This window comes from Pleurodeles waltl, chromosome 7, assembly GCF_031143425.1.
Source record: "Pleurodeles waltl isolate 20211129_DDA chromosome 7, aPleWal1.hap1.20221129, whole genome shotgun sequence".
In the NCBI taxonomy this organism is placed as follows: domain Eukaryota; kingdom Metazoa; phylum Chordata; class Amphibia; order Caudata; family Salamandridae; genus Pleurodeles; species Pleurodeles waltl.
Genome location: NC_090446.1, coordinates 599,271,242 through 599,290,439, shown reverse-complemented (window position 1 = coordinate 599,290,439; position 19,198 = coordinate 599,271,242). Strand labels below are relative to the sequence as shown.

General features: G+C 41.0%; 1 protein-coding gene across 1 annotated transcript in view; it reads left to right on the top strand.

The window, feature by feature from the left end:
• The window catches only part of F12 (coagulation factor XII), a 101,469-nt gene extending 89,439 nt beyond the window's left edge, over positions 1-12,030 (top strand). The window contains exons 11-14 of the mRNA XM_069244488.1: positions 1,886-2,022; positions 7,405-7,545; positions 8,242-8,390; positions 11,726-12,030. Coding sequence (XP_069100589.1) covers positions 1,886-2,022; positions 7,405-7,545; positions 8,242-8,390; positions 11,726-11,917 — 619 coding nt within the window. The 3' untranslated portion in view covers positions 11,918-12,030. The remainder of the gene's footprint in view (positions 1-1,885; positions 2,023-7,404; positions 7,546-8,241; positions 8,391-11,725) is intronic.
• Positions 12,031-19,198: the final 7,168 nt, after the last annotated feature.

Sequence of the window (19,198 nt, the reverse complement as noted above, 5' to 3'; positions counted from 1 at the left end):
TATACCCAAGCAGACCGATCAAGTAATCTTTGAGCGCAAAACTATAAATCGAAATGGGAGTGTCAGTGTTTTGAATGCAAACAACTGGAACGCAACCACAAAATCACATTTTCAAGTTAAACTTTCTCCCAAACTGCCTGTTTAGGTAATTTCTGGAGTGTGAGATGCATTTCACATAATTACATGAAGTTCTGCGTTAATTTCATATAATACCGCTACAGTAGATTAGAGCAGATTACACGATTTTTGCACGCCTCTAGAAAAAACACGCAATAATATTTAAACACTATGCAGATTATAGAACAACCAACCCTCTTGCCCTCACCCCTGCTCTTGCACTGTATTTTAGCTGAGATTTAACATTTACAACCTACATAAATAATTACTGTGTTCCAGCTCTCTGTGGTGGACAAGGGTGAACTTTATCTCTTTTAAATTAAGTAGCATTAAGTACCATTGTTACGAGAGGGTGAATTTATTGACCTGTGAGAGAATCCTTTCCCAATTACACCACATTGCAGAGGCAAGTTCATTATTTCACCTCCTGTCTTTCTACATGTAGCGGTCCTTCTGTTATCTTCTTATGATTAGGGCATTGCACAACGCATCCTTGAGAAAAAGGCAACCCAAGGGATAGGAAAATGGCACAGATCTATTATTCCCTAAATTGAGGGGAGAAATCTGATTTCATGATTTGATTAGGTACTCCCAAAATAAGCAACCTGTTTAAACAATATAAATGAATCAGTTACCCTCAGTGCAAATCATAATCCTTACCATCAGTGCTACATGTCATAAAGTCACCATGAGTCTAATTCGTCAACTATCAACATGTGCATCAGGCATTGTCACCCATCACCAGTCCCCATCAGTATCAAACAATCAGAGTAAGTTTCCATGGTCAGTGAGAAAAGCAGTAATTTCAGTATGCACAAGCTATACATGTCTGTACTTCAGGGTCCCTACCCTAATTACTTCCAGTATGTCATCCGTTAATGCCCTGTCCCTTGTTCCCCTTTCTCCAGGCCTGTGTCTGTCTTTTGTCTTACATCTTTAAGCTTATGTAAAATTCAGTATTCTCACCCCTTTAATGTAGACCCTTGTTCCCCAGCCCCAATTTCCCATGTTTTTTATTCCAATTGTCCTTTGCTCACCATTACTGTTTTTCAGTCCCCGGATCCTTCATTTCAGAATTTGCAGTCTTTCATCTATTTGTACAACACACTTATAGTCCGCATTTTCTCTTTAATTCTCTAAACATCTAACACAAATAATCCAATGTCTACACTCTCCTCTAGTCCCCGAACCTGTCCCCTAGCTCTCCTCCTCCACTTTCCTATACCTTCAAAGCCCATCATCAAATACCCTATTCTAAAGTCTTGATGACCAACAGGTTTGTTATTTCTCCTCCTACCTAACCCCCATTTATCCTGAATGCTCAGTCCACCTTACACTAGCTTCCTGGCCTTCTATAATCGACAAGTGTTTCCACATGTTTACATTTCCACATTCTACAGCCCTCCCGCCATCTAGTTCCTCACCTCCAACAATTGTGTTCTCCAGATTCTCTGATCCATCAGCCCAATCCTACACTCCAATCCTGTAATCTCCAAATGTGGCATATTTTACCTACAAAGGTCTGAATCTCCAAATGCACTCATATAGGATGGTTCATGGCTGGCACAACCCAGTGATGAACCATTAGAGGATGGCATGGCTTACCCTCCAGTGGAGACTGGTTAAAAAAAGGGTACAGTAGGGTCAGCCTTTGGCTGCAGAATCCTTCCCACATTCAGTGCTGAAGTGCCCCACCCCTCTGCAGATGGCTGGTGACTGAATACCACAAGCAAAGCATTGAAACAGCACACTTTGTCTTTGTCCTCAGCTCTGACCCCTCTCAGATGACTGTTGTACTTGGGCAGAACAACTTCAACGAGACCAACAAGAACACAGCTACGTTCCAGGTGCAAGCATACTTTCCACACGAAGAATATGTGCAGACCACATATGCTCATGACATTGGTGAGTTGCAGCTGCAGGGGAACGGGCGAGTGTGGGTAGGCCAATTGTGGTAATCTACTAAGTGCTTGAGTTAACAAGATGCAAAGATCTGGCAAAATATAGCCTCTAGGAATGACCCTGCTCAGATTCATAGACCCAGTTTAAGTTGTGACCTCTCCAAGATACGCGTTCTCAAAAGCAAAACCTATTAAACCAAAGTGAACTTAAATACAGCAAATCACAAACAGCAGTGACTCCATTTGATTACTTTGGTTGTTGAATATTTTGACACTAGAACAAACAAACTCAAGCTTAAGGTAGTGTATTGAAAAGTGCTTCAATATGAATTTATTTTCTTGAGCGAAACAAGAAACTGTAGCAATGTCATACTAGGCAATCCTTGCTCGAAAACTAATCTTAAAGCAATTCAGGTAAAGAATGGTCGAAATCAATGTAAAATAGGAGACTTTTCGGGGGATTATTTGTTTGATTATAGTGACAGAAAGATTATGGTACTCATTACGACTTCAGCAGGGAAGACTGCTGTGCTGGCGGCCCGCCAAAAGACCTCCAGAACGGCTGTCCTCAGACCGCCATATTATGACTGCTGGTGGCTTTCTGATATTTTCCAGACGAAAACCGCCATCGGTGATCTAGTGGCGGTTGTACTGCCGACACTGTCATGCCAACAAAACACCGCCGCCGTATTTCAATTCGAAAAACTGCGTGGTGGTGTTGCGTTGGTAGGGGCTGGCATCGGTGCAAGCGTCAGGACCTGTTCCCTCTCGGACAACCACATCAACGATCATGTAAGGTGCCCGTCTGAAAGGGGGGGGTGCAGTGTCTGTGAGCGTGTGTGACTGTGAGTGTGTGTATGGATTTGGGGTGAGGGGTGTGTTGTGTGTGCATGCTTGCGTGCATGAGTGTAAGGGTGTTGTGAGTGAGTGAGTGTCAGGGTGGGCGTGTGGGGGCGTGTGTGTCAGTATGTTGAAGTTTGTGCATCTGGGTGCGTGCATGCGTGTATGCGGGTAGGTAAGTATGTGGTGCGTGGGGGGTTGCTACGGTGAGCGCAGGGGTTGGGGTTGAGAATATTGTAAGGAAAGGGAGGGTGGGGAGCTCTTGGATGTAGGGGAGGGTGGGGGAGTCATCTACCAGCGAGAGGAATGCACATTCCTGTCACCGGTAGCCTTTCTGCCAGGGTACTCGTAATACCGATGGCAGTCTTAGGTGGACCGCCGGGTCAGAGATGCTTATCTCCGTCCCTGCAGTCCGACCTCCCTGGCGGTAGGAATGTGAAACTGGTGATTTGGCACAGTCCAAACCGCCACACTCGTAATATGGTGGTCCACACCGCCAGCCCATCAGCGGTGGGACCACCACCGTGAGTCTGGCGTACTCGTAATGAGGGCCATTGTGTTCAAAATATTGATAACAAAAATACTGATGTTATATACTTAAGATTAAAATGTTATCAATGTAAATAATGCCAGTCAAATAGAGAACATTCAAAATCATTGGGGCATACTTACAGTGGCATTTTGGATTAAGTAAAATGATACTCATGTAGTATTGTTTTACATGCCCTTACATGCTTTCATCAGTTGGCCTCAAACCTCAAAATTCGATGTAAAATGTGAATATTCAGGAAATATTTATTTACAGTGAATATAAGAGTGACAAAGGCATATACAACTACTTCCTGTACTCATAAATGCTTTTGTCAGGCATTCTCAATTACTACAAAATGATAGAGTACAAAAACATAGGGCATGGTTACAAATCTGGCAGTCCAAGGACAACCAGACTTGCAGTGACAGTTGGACCGCCGCACTCCTGGCGTTCCGACCGCCACGTTAGGACCCTAGGAGTCGGACCACCGTCTCCGCCTGTAACAAGGTTCCAGACGGGCTGACGGCGGTCAGACTCATGTTCAGCCAAGGCAGCACTGAACTCAACACCACCATGCTGATCACAACTCCTGTTTCGGCCAACCTTTCTATGGCAGGGACCCTGCCATGGAAAGGCTGGCAGAAACACAATGCAGGAGGCCCCAGGGGGCATAGGCAGTGCAGGCCTCCCCGCCATCCAGAAGCCTCAGAATGCACACTGACTGCTTTCCTGGGTGCTGTTGTGCTACGGTATTGGCCTCAGCTGATACCATAGCACTGATGCCGCCTGTCAGCCTCACAGGAATGTCGTAATACAATGTTCCCACCGGTCAGCCTGCGGGGACATTGGAATATAACGGGGGATGCTGCTGGCATGACAGCAGCAGCCTCCCTGCAGCTTTGGCGGTCCCGTGGTGGGACCACCAAAGTCGTAATGATTGTTATAGTATTGTAATAAACGTAAACAGATTTAAGAATGATGCCTTTTTAAAAAACATAGTTACCACAATATAAATAACAATTAACATATGAACTTTATTCTTTTTAACAAAATTAGATGTAATGTAGTAATTTAATTTAAATAAAATATCAAATGTTTTGTAGCTTGTTTCAAGCTGACAGAAAAATATTTTTCTAAATTAACATAACATTAACTATGTGAATATTTTTAAATTACATTTAAAAACTCGAAGCACATAGAAAAGTTAATTAAATATGCATGCTTTCAACTAAAAATAAATAGTTTTAAACATGTCACAATTATAATGAAAATGAATGAAATATTGCAAAATGTTTCTTATCCAAAGCGAAAAAGTCTCTATAAATAAACATATGATAATGTCACATATCTCAGATTCTCAAATGTTCTACAAACATTTAAACAATGTATAAATAAGGAACACTTAGATGTATTATTAGAACATAACACTATTAACATTTTTAACTAACCTATTAAAAAAAAAAAAACATTTATTATGCTAACTTCACCCCACAAACATTGATAAAACAGCATAGTTAAGGAAAGTAAAATGTACTGTTCCAACTCCACTTCCACATACAATGAGGAACATGCATTTATTTGGGGGCTGGGACGGTCACATTTCCTAATCTCTCTCTAGTCCTCAAATAATAGGAAAAGTACATGTATGTGGGTGGTCAGATTAAGCATTGTAACTCCAGTCCCGTAAACACTTGGGAAGTGCATATATTTGGGAGGAAGGAAGGTTTATTTACTATTATAACTTTCTACCTCCTGCCCCACAAATAATAGGGAAAGTGCCTTTATTTGAGTGGAGTGTGATACATATTTAATATTCTAATTCCACTGTCAGAAAAATTGAGGTGCTTATATTTTGGGTGATGTGGTTATTAGGAGTGGGGTGATGGAGAGTTCTTACATTAACTCCAGTCCACAGATATTTGGGGAGGTGCATATATTGGGGAGAGGGGGTGTCAAATTAACTGTTGTAACTTCAGTCCAATAAACACGGGGAGTGGGTGGAATGTAGTATTCTAACTCCCTTCCTACAAATATTGGGGAACACACCTATATTTGGTATGGAGTCATATTAACTATTCTAACTCTAATCGGATAACTCTTAGGAAAATTGTATATGTTTGGTAGTGTGAGGAGATGGTGAAGTATACTTTTTTGATTCCACTCCAATAAACAGTAGGAGCAGTGCATATATTTGGAGTGAGTGTGATTTAGTATTCTAACTCAAGTCCTACAAACATTAGGAAAAGAGCATATATTTGAAATAGGTGGGTCAAATATATTATTCTAATACCAGTCACACAAATAATAAGGAAAGTGCACCCATTTAGGGGTCGGTGGGGTTGGAGATACATGTTTAACTCTACTTCTACTAATGTTTGCGGAAAGGCCTACATTTGGATGGGTGGGATTTGCTTTTACAACTCCATTCCCAGAAACATTTCAGAAAGTCCATAAACCGATTAAGTAGAATGGAATGCATTCATCATAACCCCAAGCCTACTAATTTGTGGTATATTAAAAAAGTACTTTCGAAATGAAATTCAGTGTTTTATTAAAAATCCTTCATTATTTTTTGCTTATCATCTAAATTTAAATGTTACATTTTTAATGAAAAAACGTAATTTCTATATTATGAAACCATTATTGCTATTCCATAATTACAATATCAGTTGTCAATTGTTTTCAAATTTTAAGAGTAATAGAAAATATAAATACATGTACAACCCAATATATTTTAAAACAAATTTGAAATGTATTAATAAAAACATTGTATATTAACTTAATTAGTAAACTATACATAAACACTAAACCCTAATTTTATGAAATGACTATTCTTTCATAAATTAAAAAAATATTGGTACCATAATGTATTTAAATCATTCTTCCTATAATAATTCCCTTATAAAATACACAACCTATATATAAAAATACAAATCATCGAAATCCATTATTTTATTACATTATGTATTCTTTCTTCATTTGTTTCGGTAAATATTATTTTAATTGAAAATATTATAAATAAAACATATTAATTCATATATATGTATATTACAGACAACCCACCATAAACCCACAACGTTAACATATTAAAAATAATAGCAGGATAAAAAGTATTTAAAATGTTAATTAAATAAAAAGATTAGCATTAATTATATAAATAAATATTAGACATTTATCAATGAATAGGTAAAATAAAACACTCCTCACCCAATCCGCCAATAAACCCCTAACTCGAAAAAAGAATAAAAAAGTACAATTAAAAATGATGTAACCTTTATATATAGCTACATATGCATATATTATATACTACCTTACTGTAATGTATTAAATGTTTTAAAAATCAAAAATATTAAGAGACATAAAAAAATCTGTTCCTACCTTCAGTACTGCACTCACGATGTTTTGATCCCAGTAATATGGTGAAACAGTATTTTGGAGTTGCTATTCAGATATTACACTCTCCATAGGTAGTGCGGACCTTATCCCTTATCAATGCTGTCATTCTCTCATTTCATTCTGTGAAGATTCTGGGTTTCACTATGGACTCTGAATTATAGCTCAGCTCCCAGGCTAGGACTCTCATCAAAAGCAATCTGTTTTTGTCCACTAGAAACACAGTCAGGTTCTCCACATGATTGAAAATTTGAAACTGGGCCTTTGAGTGGGAGCCTATCGTGACCATAGCAGGTTTAGTAAGACCTGGACGGCTGATAAAGAAAAAGCAGTAGGATAACGTTAACCTAAGAGGCTGACAGTGAGCTAGTGTGGGACTCAAGTTCACAAAATGATAAGAATAATCCTTGGAAAACATAAGATGACCAGCATCAGACTCTTACTGAAACAGACTCCCTTAGAGACCAGAGAAGTACCTCCAGCAGAGAACAACACTGCAACAGAGAGCAGCACCTCACCCACAGCTTCACAGATCCCCTAGGAGAACCGAAACCAACATAGTCGCTCACGCTCCTTCAGCCTTTATCCTCACCTCTCTCTCCCCACCTATCTGCCCTGCAGGATTGGTGCGCTTAAAGGAGAAGGATGGTCATTGTGCTGAGTACTCATCTTTCATACAGCCCGCTTGTCTGCCCAGTGGCCAGGATCCTGTGAGAGCCAGCACACAGTGCGAAGTGGTGGGATGGGGTCATCAGTTTGAAGGTAAGATGGGAAAGGGCTTACAGAAGTTTAATCGAACAGAGCAGGAAAGTGGACAAAGCAGTTAAAGAGTTCAGTACAGAGGGAAAGTCAGAACAAGTAAGCAGGCAGATAAAGGGGCTGTACACCGCAAGGGTCAAATTAACGGGAAGGAAGAAGCAGAAGAAAGGGACAGTAACAAATTATTGTGGAAGTGGGCAAGTCATAGTATAGATAGAGGGTCAACCAACTAAGAAGAGCCCTGGAACAATGGAAGAGGGCAGTGTAGCGGAAGAGGGCAAAGCTGGGAAGGGGCAGAGCAGATGAAGCAGATCAGAAGTGCTTCTGGTATAAAACATGAAGGAATAGAAGATCCTCCTGCGGTGCATACAGATTAAGGATTTGAGAAGCTTCTTAAATTCCTGGGATGAAGATTACAAAGAGTCTTTGATACCCGGGGTTGAGAACCATTAGTGCAGAGGATGGGGAATTGGGAACTTTTGTTAGCATATGGTATGAGGGGATGAGAACCTCCTTTAGTTCCCTGGAGGAGAGTTGAGAACAATTTATAGTGCATTGGATGAGGGATTGGGAGACTTTAAAACGTACATCTTCTGAACCAGATTGGGGCTGGTTCCGATCCTGTAGTCGAGACACACAAATCTGCTCTCTCCCAGTATTAAATGCCTCATTTCACATGAACAATCTTCTCTCACGCAGAAGCCACCGAGTATTCAGATTTTCTGCAGGAAGCCTCCGTCCCCATCATCCCCCTGGACCGCTGCCGTGCTCCTGACATCCATGGGAATCGCATTGTCCCTGGAATGCTGTGTGCTGGGTTCTTGGAAGGAGGTACCGATGCATGCCAGGTAAGGATAATCTTTCACCTCAATGAAGCCCTCAATTGCAGATAGATCGTGCTGAGACTATGAAGGAGATTTATGTGTCACCGCTCCCATTCGACTCTCTTATACCCGTGTTTCAGGTTTTAGATTCTCTGGATTAGAGTGTCATAGTGTGTAGTCTGTAATACACATATACAGTGATGCAGTTTTAGAAATAGAAAAAGAGAAAGAGAGCGAGAGGAAAGGAGAGAAGGGAGACAACAAGAGAAAAAAGGTGAAAAAGAAAGAAAAAGGAGAGAGTGAAAGAAAAGAAAGAGGAAAAGGGGAACCAAAAAGACCAAAAGATGAAAGGAGGTAGAAGAATAAAGAGAGAAAGAAAGGAGAAAAATGATAGGGAAGAAAAAATAAACAATGGACTGAATGAAAGAAGAGGAAGAAAAAAGAAGAAAGAACAATAAGATAAAGAAAAAAGTGAAAACCAACAGAAAGAAAAAGAACAGTAGAAAGGGAGAATAGAAGGAGAAAAGGGGCAAAAAATGTTAAAGAAACTGAATATCAGTGAAAATTGAGAAAAGAAGTGAAGCAGAGGAGAAAAAGATAGAAATAAGAAGAAAAGAAATCAGATGAGAAAGGAAGACTAAGGAGTGGAACGAAAAGTGGAGAAAGAAGGGAAAAAAGTAGAGAAAGGAAGTTGAAGGAGAGAAAGAAGGAAAGAGGATAAGAAAGGGGAGTAAGGAAAAGGAAACGCAGAAAGACAGAGAAAGTGGAAAGAGAGGAAAAAAAGCAAAATGAGGGAAAGATCAAAAGAATTCGGGAAAAACATGAAATACAAAATGAGGAAAGTGAGAATAGTCGAAGAAGAACGAGAAACGAAAGAAAAACAAAAGCAGAAATATATGGAAACATACAGGAAGAAAAAAATAAAGAATGAAAGAATGCTGGAAAGTAGAGCGCTGGACCGAGGTGGATAAAGAAAGAAGTAGAGAATGAAAGGGGAGGAAAAAGGAAGAAACTAAGTGAAAGAAGGAAAGAAAACCCTAAACAGGTGATAAAAAGGAACCAAGAAGGAGGGAGAGAAAACAGGAGAAAAAGAAAGAGTGTATTTTTCAAAAGAGGGTAGGCTGTACCGTTCTGCACAGTCGGTTTTCAGGGCCTTACGGAAAGACACACTATTACATAATGCTGCCTTAGCTGGTGGACAGCTGCGTGTTTCCAAATCAGCAAACAAGCAATTATGTGTGAACAACTCAGAGGCATCCTGCGAGCTATTGGTCGTTTGTGATCGTTTTGTTTCTAGACTCCTGTTAGTCCAAATTCAACCCTAGTTGGTGAGTACGGGTGTGCATTCTGGGGCAAGTCTAATAACTTTGAAAATAAAACACTAAAGATGTATTTATAGGAGGAAAGGACACCTGGCAGCAGTAGGATAAACTCTATTGATATTGATAGCCCCAGTATGGGTAGTAAACCACTTAGAGAAATAATGTTTAAGGGTTGACACAACGATAGTCTATCATTAAAGCTAACACTCAGATTACAAACCATTTGAGAAGTCGATATGGGGAGGCCACGGGGGAAGATCAGTCGAGGAGCAGAATGGTAGATGTACATGCTGACATATATGTGGGGCATGCAGTATATCCTGGTGATGCTGGAGTGCTTTGAAAGGAATACATCTAATCTGACCTCATGATGCAGTCTAAGAGAATGGATGGGCAAGCACAGTATTGTCGTCCATGATAGACTGAGAAGGATCAGGGCACAGGCATTGCCTTGGTCTAAGGCAAAGCAGAACTGAACTCTTATGTGTATGTGTAAGTTTCAGTCTTGCAACGTTGGCAGACGCTAGCCTGGAAGCCACCGAAGACGAAATTGACACTGTGCTGCCACTGTGGTTTTTTAAGTGCTTGGCCAGAGATGGTAGGTAGTCTGACCAGTTCTCCTGGGGTGGATTACATTTTCATTACTGATCAGTGATGATATGATTTGGACCATGGGGAACCTCACCAGACTGGAAGGAGATGTTAACAAACTTTATGTAGCGGAGGCCCTTTTTGATGGCGGTGTCAGATAACTTCAGTTGTTTGATTTTCTGAGTGTTGATGTATTCAGATATGATTTCAAATTGAGCATGGTAAGGCGGTGGAGATGAAGAACTATTGTGAGGAGCAGAGGAGTGGCTACTATCTTCTTGTAGGTCTTATATATTTATATATGTTAAATGTTGGGGAGCACTTGTTTGGGTTAACACTATTTCCTTCCTCCAGTGGTTTGGATTCTCTATCTAGTGGACTGCTGGGCAAATGTTTTTAAGATGGCACTGCATTTGGACCATCAGTAGGGTATCCGCCGACACTGTCCATCTGCTCACATTGTTTCTTTGCATTTCGATGAATAGGATGACATCTGGCATTCTGTTTTACGGAGTAGTCCTCCGAGCCCACAATAGCCTGGGGAAGAAGTAATGACTCTCGTGCAGTGCAAATTTTACATTGCTGATACAAATAGGAAAGAAAAGGTTGATTGAAATATTGTGATCTGCATAGAAGGGGTTTACAACAAACTCACTACACCACTAACTTGCACGGCATGCCATAAAATGGCAGGAATCCCCACCACCATGGTACCTATGAGACGTGTAGATACACAACTCATTAGTACTGGCACCATCATGCGATTGCCCAGTGGATGGAAACCTATAGGACATAGATTATGGAAGGCTTCACCCTCACTGCATCATGGAGCTCTTCACCTATATGCACCTGAGGACACACCGATGCAGACAAAGATAGTCAGGGTCCTTGTTTTGTACATGTAGAGAGTGGGCTTAGATAGATATAGTTAACTTTCTATAAAGCAAGGAGGTGTGTCATCAGAAGCTTAGACCAATGAGTCATCGTTAAGACCAGACACAGTCAGACATCTGATCTTGTGTGTCTTTTTTCTCCCTTGGCCCTACACTCTATTATTTGATCTGAGAAAAAAGAATAGCATACAGAAATTCATTGCTCTACACTTTGTTCTGAAGAGTGCTTTCCTTTCATTGAAGAGACCTTCATAAAGATGTATAGGGCAGTCCTGAGGAAAAAGCTACACGTTCTAGCATTGTTAAAAATATGTTTTTCATTGCTATAAGCAAATGGACAGGAACTATCAGAGAGATCACCCTACATCCCACACTACTTGATGAATTCAGCCTTTCCTCTGCACATAGCCCAGTGAAGGAGCCAGGATTTTAAACATATGTGGCCTTCACCACCCACTTAGTTAGGCAATACAGTCAGAGGTTATGGTGGCCTCTTCTTGGTATACTTCTTGTGTCATCTTTCCAATCCTTCAGCTATTCTGTCTCTTTCCAGGGCGACTCTGGAGGACCTCTGGTGTGTGAGCTTGGAGGGCAAGTGGTCCTGCATGGAGTCGTCAGTTGGGGCTCTGGATGTGCTGAAGAGAACAAACCTGGGGTGTACACCAGTGTGGCAGCCTACAGTACATGGATCCAAGACGTCATAAGCCGGCACGGAGCCAGCCCCGTGGGCAAGGCAGGCCCCTAATCCTGCAGCCTCCACTACTCACCAGTGACATGTATGCTCTAGGATTAATGCCAAGAATGTTCCTCCTTAAAACTCAGTCATGAGAAAGAATACTATCCAATTAATTGAATAAAAATGGTAAAAAGATACTTCATAAATGTCTTATTTGTCTCCTGATTTTCGTAAAAATATTAGATTAAAGCCACCCATCGCCCCCAGTTACAAACTCTGTTTCTCTGTCACTCTCTATTTCCCTCTCTCTTAAGCTCTCTTGCTCTCTCTGCAGGCATCAGCAGTCAGCATGTTTGGTCCTCTATGCATCAATTTGAACAATTCTTGCTTTTCTCCAGTCACTTAAGGATCTTCTTCTCAACAAACATTTAAACTCCTCTCCATGTTTCCCCTTATAAAAAGCCTTCTTGTTTTTTTCTGCATACATCAGATGTTGCCTGTTTTCTTCCATCGTACGGCCTCTCCATCAAAGGTTTTCATCCTGTCTACTGGATTGTCCACTCTGCTTTCTACTGCCATTGGATTTCTCTCCAGTCAGTGGAGGTCCTAATATTATGGCAGCCATCAAAGATGCTCTGTGTTTATCAAGCCGTCAAAATATTTCTACCCTTCTTCTAGCATTTTAGGGCCTGTTCAACAATTGGCTAACCACTTCATCTCTTAAAACATTAAAGCTTTATTTTCTCTCACAAGCTTTCGTACGTCTACTCTCTCTTTCTGCATATTGGCACGCCTCTCTTCATGAGCCAGTTGTGCAGCCCTATAAACTTCTTCAGGTGACCGCTCAATCTCTTCAGTCACCTGAGTTTTTTCCGCATTTCCATCCACTTAAGGTGCCCTCTTCCACTCCTGGAGCCATCAATAGCACTTTTGGCTTCAGGATATTGGTGGGCGTCTCTCTTTTTTTTAGCTAAAAGGGTGCCTTCGGTTATCCGGAGCCCTTCCCACTGATGGTTTTCTCCACCTGAAGCCCTTGTTATTGTGGGTCCTCTTTGTAGGTGTACTCACTATGGGATGTCCTGTTTGTGGAAGTTCCTATCCTTCAAACGCCTTCTCCATCCACAGCCCTATTCGTAGGTGTTACTTTTCATTGAACGCCCATTACCCGCATTTCACTTCTTCTCCAAATAGTCTTGTATATCTCAGTCCAAATGCTGTTCTATCAAATTTACTCTTAACTGAATGCCTTTCCTTCTCTTCTTGGTGCAAATTAAACACTGAGGTGACTGGTAGCCAGTCAGATGGCCTCCCTCGAGTCTGAGAGTTGGAAAGTCAGGATTTACTTGGCCAAAATAAAGAGATACCCCTCCGACCAGAACCCAGTAGATGTGTCTCATTAACCTCTAAATTGGTATTTTATGGGTCCTGCAAGCAGATGGAAAGGTTGGTAGTTTCCACAGAGCTGACCCCGTAATTGGTTCCTTAATTAGCAGAGCAAGCCCCTAATCAGTAATCACCTTGCAACTGGTAAATCATAGGAGGCGATATTGGTATAGATACAAGCATATAGTTTTCGAAGTATTTGATGATTCACAATTTCCACAGTCAACCAAGTGTCAATTTAGGTTTTGCACCACAGATTGTACAGATATTTGAGAAAGCCTGGTGTACAGAGATGGCGGTAGATGTACCGTAGAAAGAGAATCACCTGCAGAAACGGTTCTCTTTCACTTAAAGCCACTTTTCCAGCTTTAAATGCCCAAGGATCCTGAGATGGAAAGCTGATAGCCCAGTTCAATGGCATTGATAATCCCTGAATTGCAGAATAAGGTTCAACAAAGCCAGCAATATATTTGTGGGGTGATGGAAACTACTGCATCTGTGCACTGACTTCAAGAATAAGCAGAATATAAAATACAAAGATGTCTCAACTTTAATCTGCATCTTTTTTTATCCAAATTAACTGTATTTTAACTCTGTTTAGATATCAGGTTGAGAGAGGTTTTGAATTTGACTTGGGGTAGAGCCTTCTTCTTTGGAATGTCCATTATGTTTAGACTTTACAGTAGAAGAACCTTACATCCTCGTCTCTCCTTGGAGTGGCATGGTTTGCAACTGTTGGTAGACCCAGGAAGATATAAAAGTGCCGGACTTGGCTTAGAACCAAAAAGAGCCCAAGCTAAAAAATCCTACCTTATCCCACAATGCACCAAGCAACTGAGTGAGGTCACTTTTTCCAGAAAGATTTTTTTTTTTAATTGAAGAAACTATGCATTTTATAGCACATTTTTTAAAATTATTTTCCTGAAAGGCATAGGTTTCACAAACATTTCTGAAGAGTCCAATGAACTATTCCAATCATTTAGAGTTTGCTACAGTTATCAAAAGCATAATTTTTAACATCAACTATTAATTCATGTTTCTATGAAAACTTGGTGTGCCCAATAGGAAAGTACTGGATGCACAGCAAATAAATACATTTTTGCCACAAAGGAAGCAACCACTATTTGATACAGTGTTCCTGACTGCAAAGAGAAGGGTTTTCACTATGTTCCCTATACACTGACCCACATCGATATCACATGGATTTTCAAGAATCTCTCACTATGCACCCCTCCATTGGCCTACAACCCTATCCCTCAATGCTCCTCTCTTTTGTCTTGCACCATACATGGATATTCTAGCAGTTAGTCATTTGAAGGACTTTTATAGGGTACATCTATTGTAATCTACAACAGGCACATCTTTCCTACTAGTCAGCTCTTCCAAAGCACTAGTGGCAGCCAGTGAATTTTGAAAGGGACGCATGTCACCATATTAAGAGCAAAGATATCTTACCTGCACGTATATCGACTGCACATTATCTTACGGCCAACATATTGTCTAGGTAAGCATACTCAGGGAATAATAGATGTATTCCTCTTAACTCCACATGCTGGTCTCACTGCCTGCACCTAAACATCTTGAAAGCAAGGACTGCTTCCTAACTTGCATCTGTACAATCCCTGTCTACAAAATTGCAAAGCCCAACCTGGAGTCCACTCCTTATGGTGATCAAGGCAATGTTTCTGCCCTCCCTGGCATATGGTCTGGAAATTAATCCTGGCAAGTGTGACAACTTAATGAACATCGCCCAGAGCAAAGTATTTTGCCTCCTTTTCTCTCTGCGCACCGTTCTTCATCAGCGCAAATTAGGTTGGAATTTGGGCTAAAAGAGCAAACATTGGTACAAAATGGGGTTCTCCTCAAATATACTTCTCTGCTAAAACAGGCACAGCCAAATTCATTAAAGGTGCTGATTTGGAAAGACATTGGCATTAAATCGCCGGATGTCTCAAATACATGGTCAGAGAGAATTGTTTTGGCAGTAAAGCATTTGCAGGTAGAAGACCTGTGGCAAAAAAACCTTACAGCATAAACTCTTCAAGCGATTATTAAATAAACAAACTAAGCTGCTCTTGTGGTGTAAGATAAAGATAAGTTCAAACTACAATCTCATTCTTGGATGACTATCAATACTTACAAGGCTTAGGCAGCACAGCCATATATAGCTGCATTATTAAAAAAGCCTTTAAAAATAAAGGTGCTCCACACCAGACCTGGCCTACTCCCTTTTTTTAATGCAGCTCCAAAATGGCTTAAACCCTCAAACAGCGGGAGGTGTAGGCTCTGTCCATTTCCCCGGGAGGCACATCTTACATATTCTTTGTCTATGCCCTGCACTAGAAACCTGAAACTGTATCTCAAAAAAATATTTAATTCCAATGGCATTACATCCTGCTGTCATGCAATTCTGTTTTGTCTTAAAGGACAGAGACCTCAACATATGGCATGCTTGGCCAAATTTATTTTAAAAGTTGAACATCTTTTTAAAACATGTGACAAACAGCCATTAAGGATGACCGAGCTCATCAGTTTTGTGCTGAAATTATATTGTGACAGCCCTCTTCACATGAGAAACCGGCACAGCACATTATTAAGCATCTGATATATTCTTGTCTGTTAAACTCTTGAGCAGGTACAACAAATAGCAAGTGACTTTGGGCCAGATGTAGCAAACTTGGAAATTGCGACTTGCAATTTGCGAGTCGGAGCGACTCGCAAATTGCAAGTCGCAATTTCCAATGCAGAACGGTGTCTCAGACACCGTCTGCGAGTCGGTATGGAGTCGCAGAGACCCACCTCATTAACATTAATGAGGTGGGTCGCAAATTGCGGCCCCATACCGACTATGGGCACTCGCAAACATGGAGGCCTGCTGTAGTCATATGCGGTCGCAAATGGTATTGCATACCACTCCGAATCGCAAATAGGAAGGGAACACCCCTTCCTATTTGCGATTCTGAAATGCATATTGCGAGTCGGTCCCGACTCGCAATATGCATTTCTGCATAGGAAAATGCGATTTGCGAGTCGCAAACGGCAATTTTTGCCGTTTGCGACTCGCAAATCGTTTCCTGCATCTGGCCCTTAATGCAGAATTTTAAGGGTGGTATGGAGCCAATGGGTACTTTCTCTGCTCTCTGGACCCGTGGCGATATACACTACAGAATTCATACTTGATTGCCTTTACGGCATCACTGGCTTTTAATTGTCCTCGCTTTTAACAATTACTGTGGAAATTTGGTTTTTGATGTTCTCTGGAGCTTTTTAGATGCTAATATCTGTTATCTACTTTGCTGATTGCAATGATTTTTTATAAATTACGCAATAAATAAATAAGCTGTAAACTCCAAATCCTCCTGCGTCAGCTATACATTGTTAGGTGATATTGGGGATTCTATGTAAGTGCAGATCGATGTTATATCTTCAATCTCGTGGTCCAACATCGTTGAAAATGATGGGACATAAATCAGCACCGTGATTTGCACCAAGTGAGTGAAGCAAGCAAGCCTCGCTGCTTGCTACCAGGCTGGTATCAGAAAATAACAGTGCATTATACTACAGTATTTTCAAATTTATTGGCTTGAAAGTCATAGGCTGTGAAGGTACAATCACAGAATATTTAAATACTTTTGTGGTGTGCCACACAAACCTGAGAGGCGAATGAGTTTCACCATCTCTAAAAAAGAAGAAAAAAGTGGCAAAATGGTCCGTTTTTCAGTACAATTTCACAAATCATTTGCTAAAAAGTAATTTAAGTTACAGGCAACATCTTTTTTTTATCGCTTTTGCATTCAGCTTCATTTAATTTTTCCATAGTGCTCCTCTATTTTCATAACTGGGCCTCTCCAGGTGACAACACATTTCCCCGTTCACCCATCTGCCTCTTCTTCAAAAGAGGGAAAGCTCTTTATTATGGGACACCACGAAAAACAGGATTGAAGCAACTATTGTCACCAAACTCTTTGACATCAACTGTTCAGAGGTTCTCCAGCGGTCACCTAATGGGGCAAACCATGGAGCTGGCAGTTAGCAGCGGACTGTGCAGCAGTGTTTTGTCTGGCCTGGGATATATTGAGAACCCACCTGATAGCCCCTGCAGTGCCCAGTATGTCATTGAAAGAATCCCACAGCCCTGTGGAAATCTCCTCTGCATCTTCTGCCTGTCTTCAGGATCCTGGACATCAGGGGGTCATAGGGAACAGTCAGGGAGGTGACATAAACACATCTTGCTGCTCGTGATTTATGCTACACGGTACCCAGAGGCCTTTCCTTGCCTTTGCAGGGCACTAGCAGTGCCCACGTGGCTGATATCGTTCTTTGCTCAGGTTGCTCATCCTGCCTCCGCCAATTAAAACAATCATTTTTAGGAGATCTAAAATGGGCCCCAGAGAATCTGTAAACTGCCCAAAAAGAACAGTGGAAGAAATACAACAAGAGCACCAGAGTAAAAAACTTACACATTGGGCACAATGTATTAGTTCTACAGAATTCCAAGAACAAACTGCTGGCCCAGTGGATGGACCCAACAAACTACAAGACATTTAAGGCCCTATTACCTCTTGCAGTAAGGAGTCGGACTGAAAACCTAGCATTCAAATCTATAATGTAAATCTACAAAAACAAATGGGAGGAACCTACTGCAGGTGGCTTCATTACTATTTCCACCAAAGCCAACAATCTCCAGGATGACATGCACCCAATCAGAGCCCTGGCACCGCGACAACAAAGAGTAGACTGTTGTCTAGTAACAGACTGCCGGAAATGATGATCTAGGACACATACGGAAGAGGATGGAAACATATTTTTCCACCCTCCCAGAGTAAACTGCTTGACTTGAACATAAAATGAAGAGTACTCCAGAAGCTATTTTAGATTTAGGCCCTAGAGGATCCCTGAGACTCAACGAAAAGTGGTAGACGAAGAAACTGAAGCAATGCTGCTCTTTGATATTATTAAGCCACCTGCAAGCAAATGGTCTTTTCCCATTGTCCTGGTACCTAACTGGACAAATCTATTCAGTTTTGTACAGACTGTTGACAAGTTATTAAATAGTCCAAATACTCTAAATACAAAGCCTACCTGATGCCTTGAGTTAATTAACTCATAGAGAAGCCCGGGCAATCTGATACAACAGTACTTTAGATCTGACAAAATATTAGTGGCAGGTCCCCCTTATAGCCACAGATCGCACAAAACAGTGGTTTAAAATCAGTAGTGGCTGTATCCCTTTAAAGATATTCCCTTTGGTCTGCACTGCAAACCTGCTAGTTTCCAATTTTACAGGGATCTTGCTTTTAATATTACCCTATGAAAAATTCACTTCTCTTTGTCTTGACAATATTATAGGTTTCAACCCTGCCTTGAAGAAGGACCCACAACATATATTTCCACTTTGACCAGAGCTGTATTAGCCACCAGTAATACTAAAAGTGAGCAAACAAGATCAATATGTAGGCTACTTGTTAGGAAATGGATTGGCAGAGACACAGTTCGATAAAGCTGAGGCCCTTGCTTGCTTCCATCCCTAGTCCATTTTCCAAGAAAGAAATCCGGTCTTTCTGTGTATTTATAGGATATTGTTGGTGGTTTATTCACTCACTTTCTGCCAAATAAGCTACACTTATTTCACTATTAAAGAAGCATACCCCACACAAACCTACATGGGACTGAGCACAATAGGGCGCTGAATAAGATCTAAAGAATGACCAGGCTTCAAAACTCATTATGGTTGTCCTAATTTCACCCTCCCTTTTATCCTGCAGTCTGATACCTCAGGAAATGATTTGCGTTCCATCTTAGCTCAGGGGTTTGCCGTTGACCGTCATCTTGTGCTCTTATTGAGTCTGAAACTGTTCCTCATGAGATGCTTTATGCCACAGCAGAAAGGGAGTGTTTGGCCATTAAATATTAAATGGGCTTTAGAATCCCTCAAACATTTTCTCTTTGGGAATCATATTACCATTT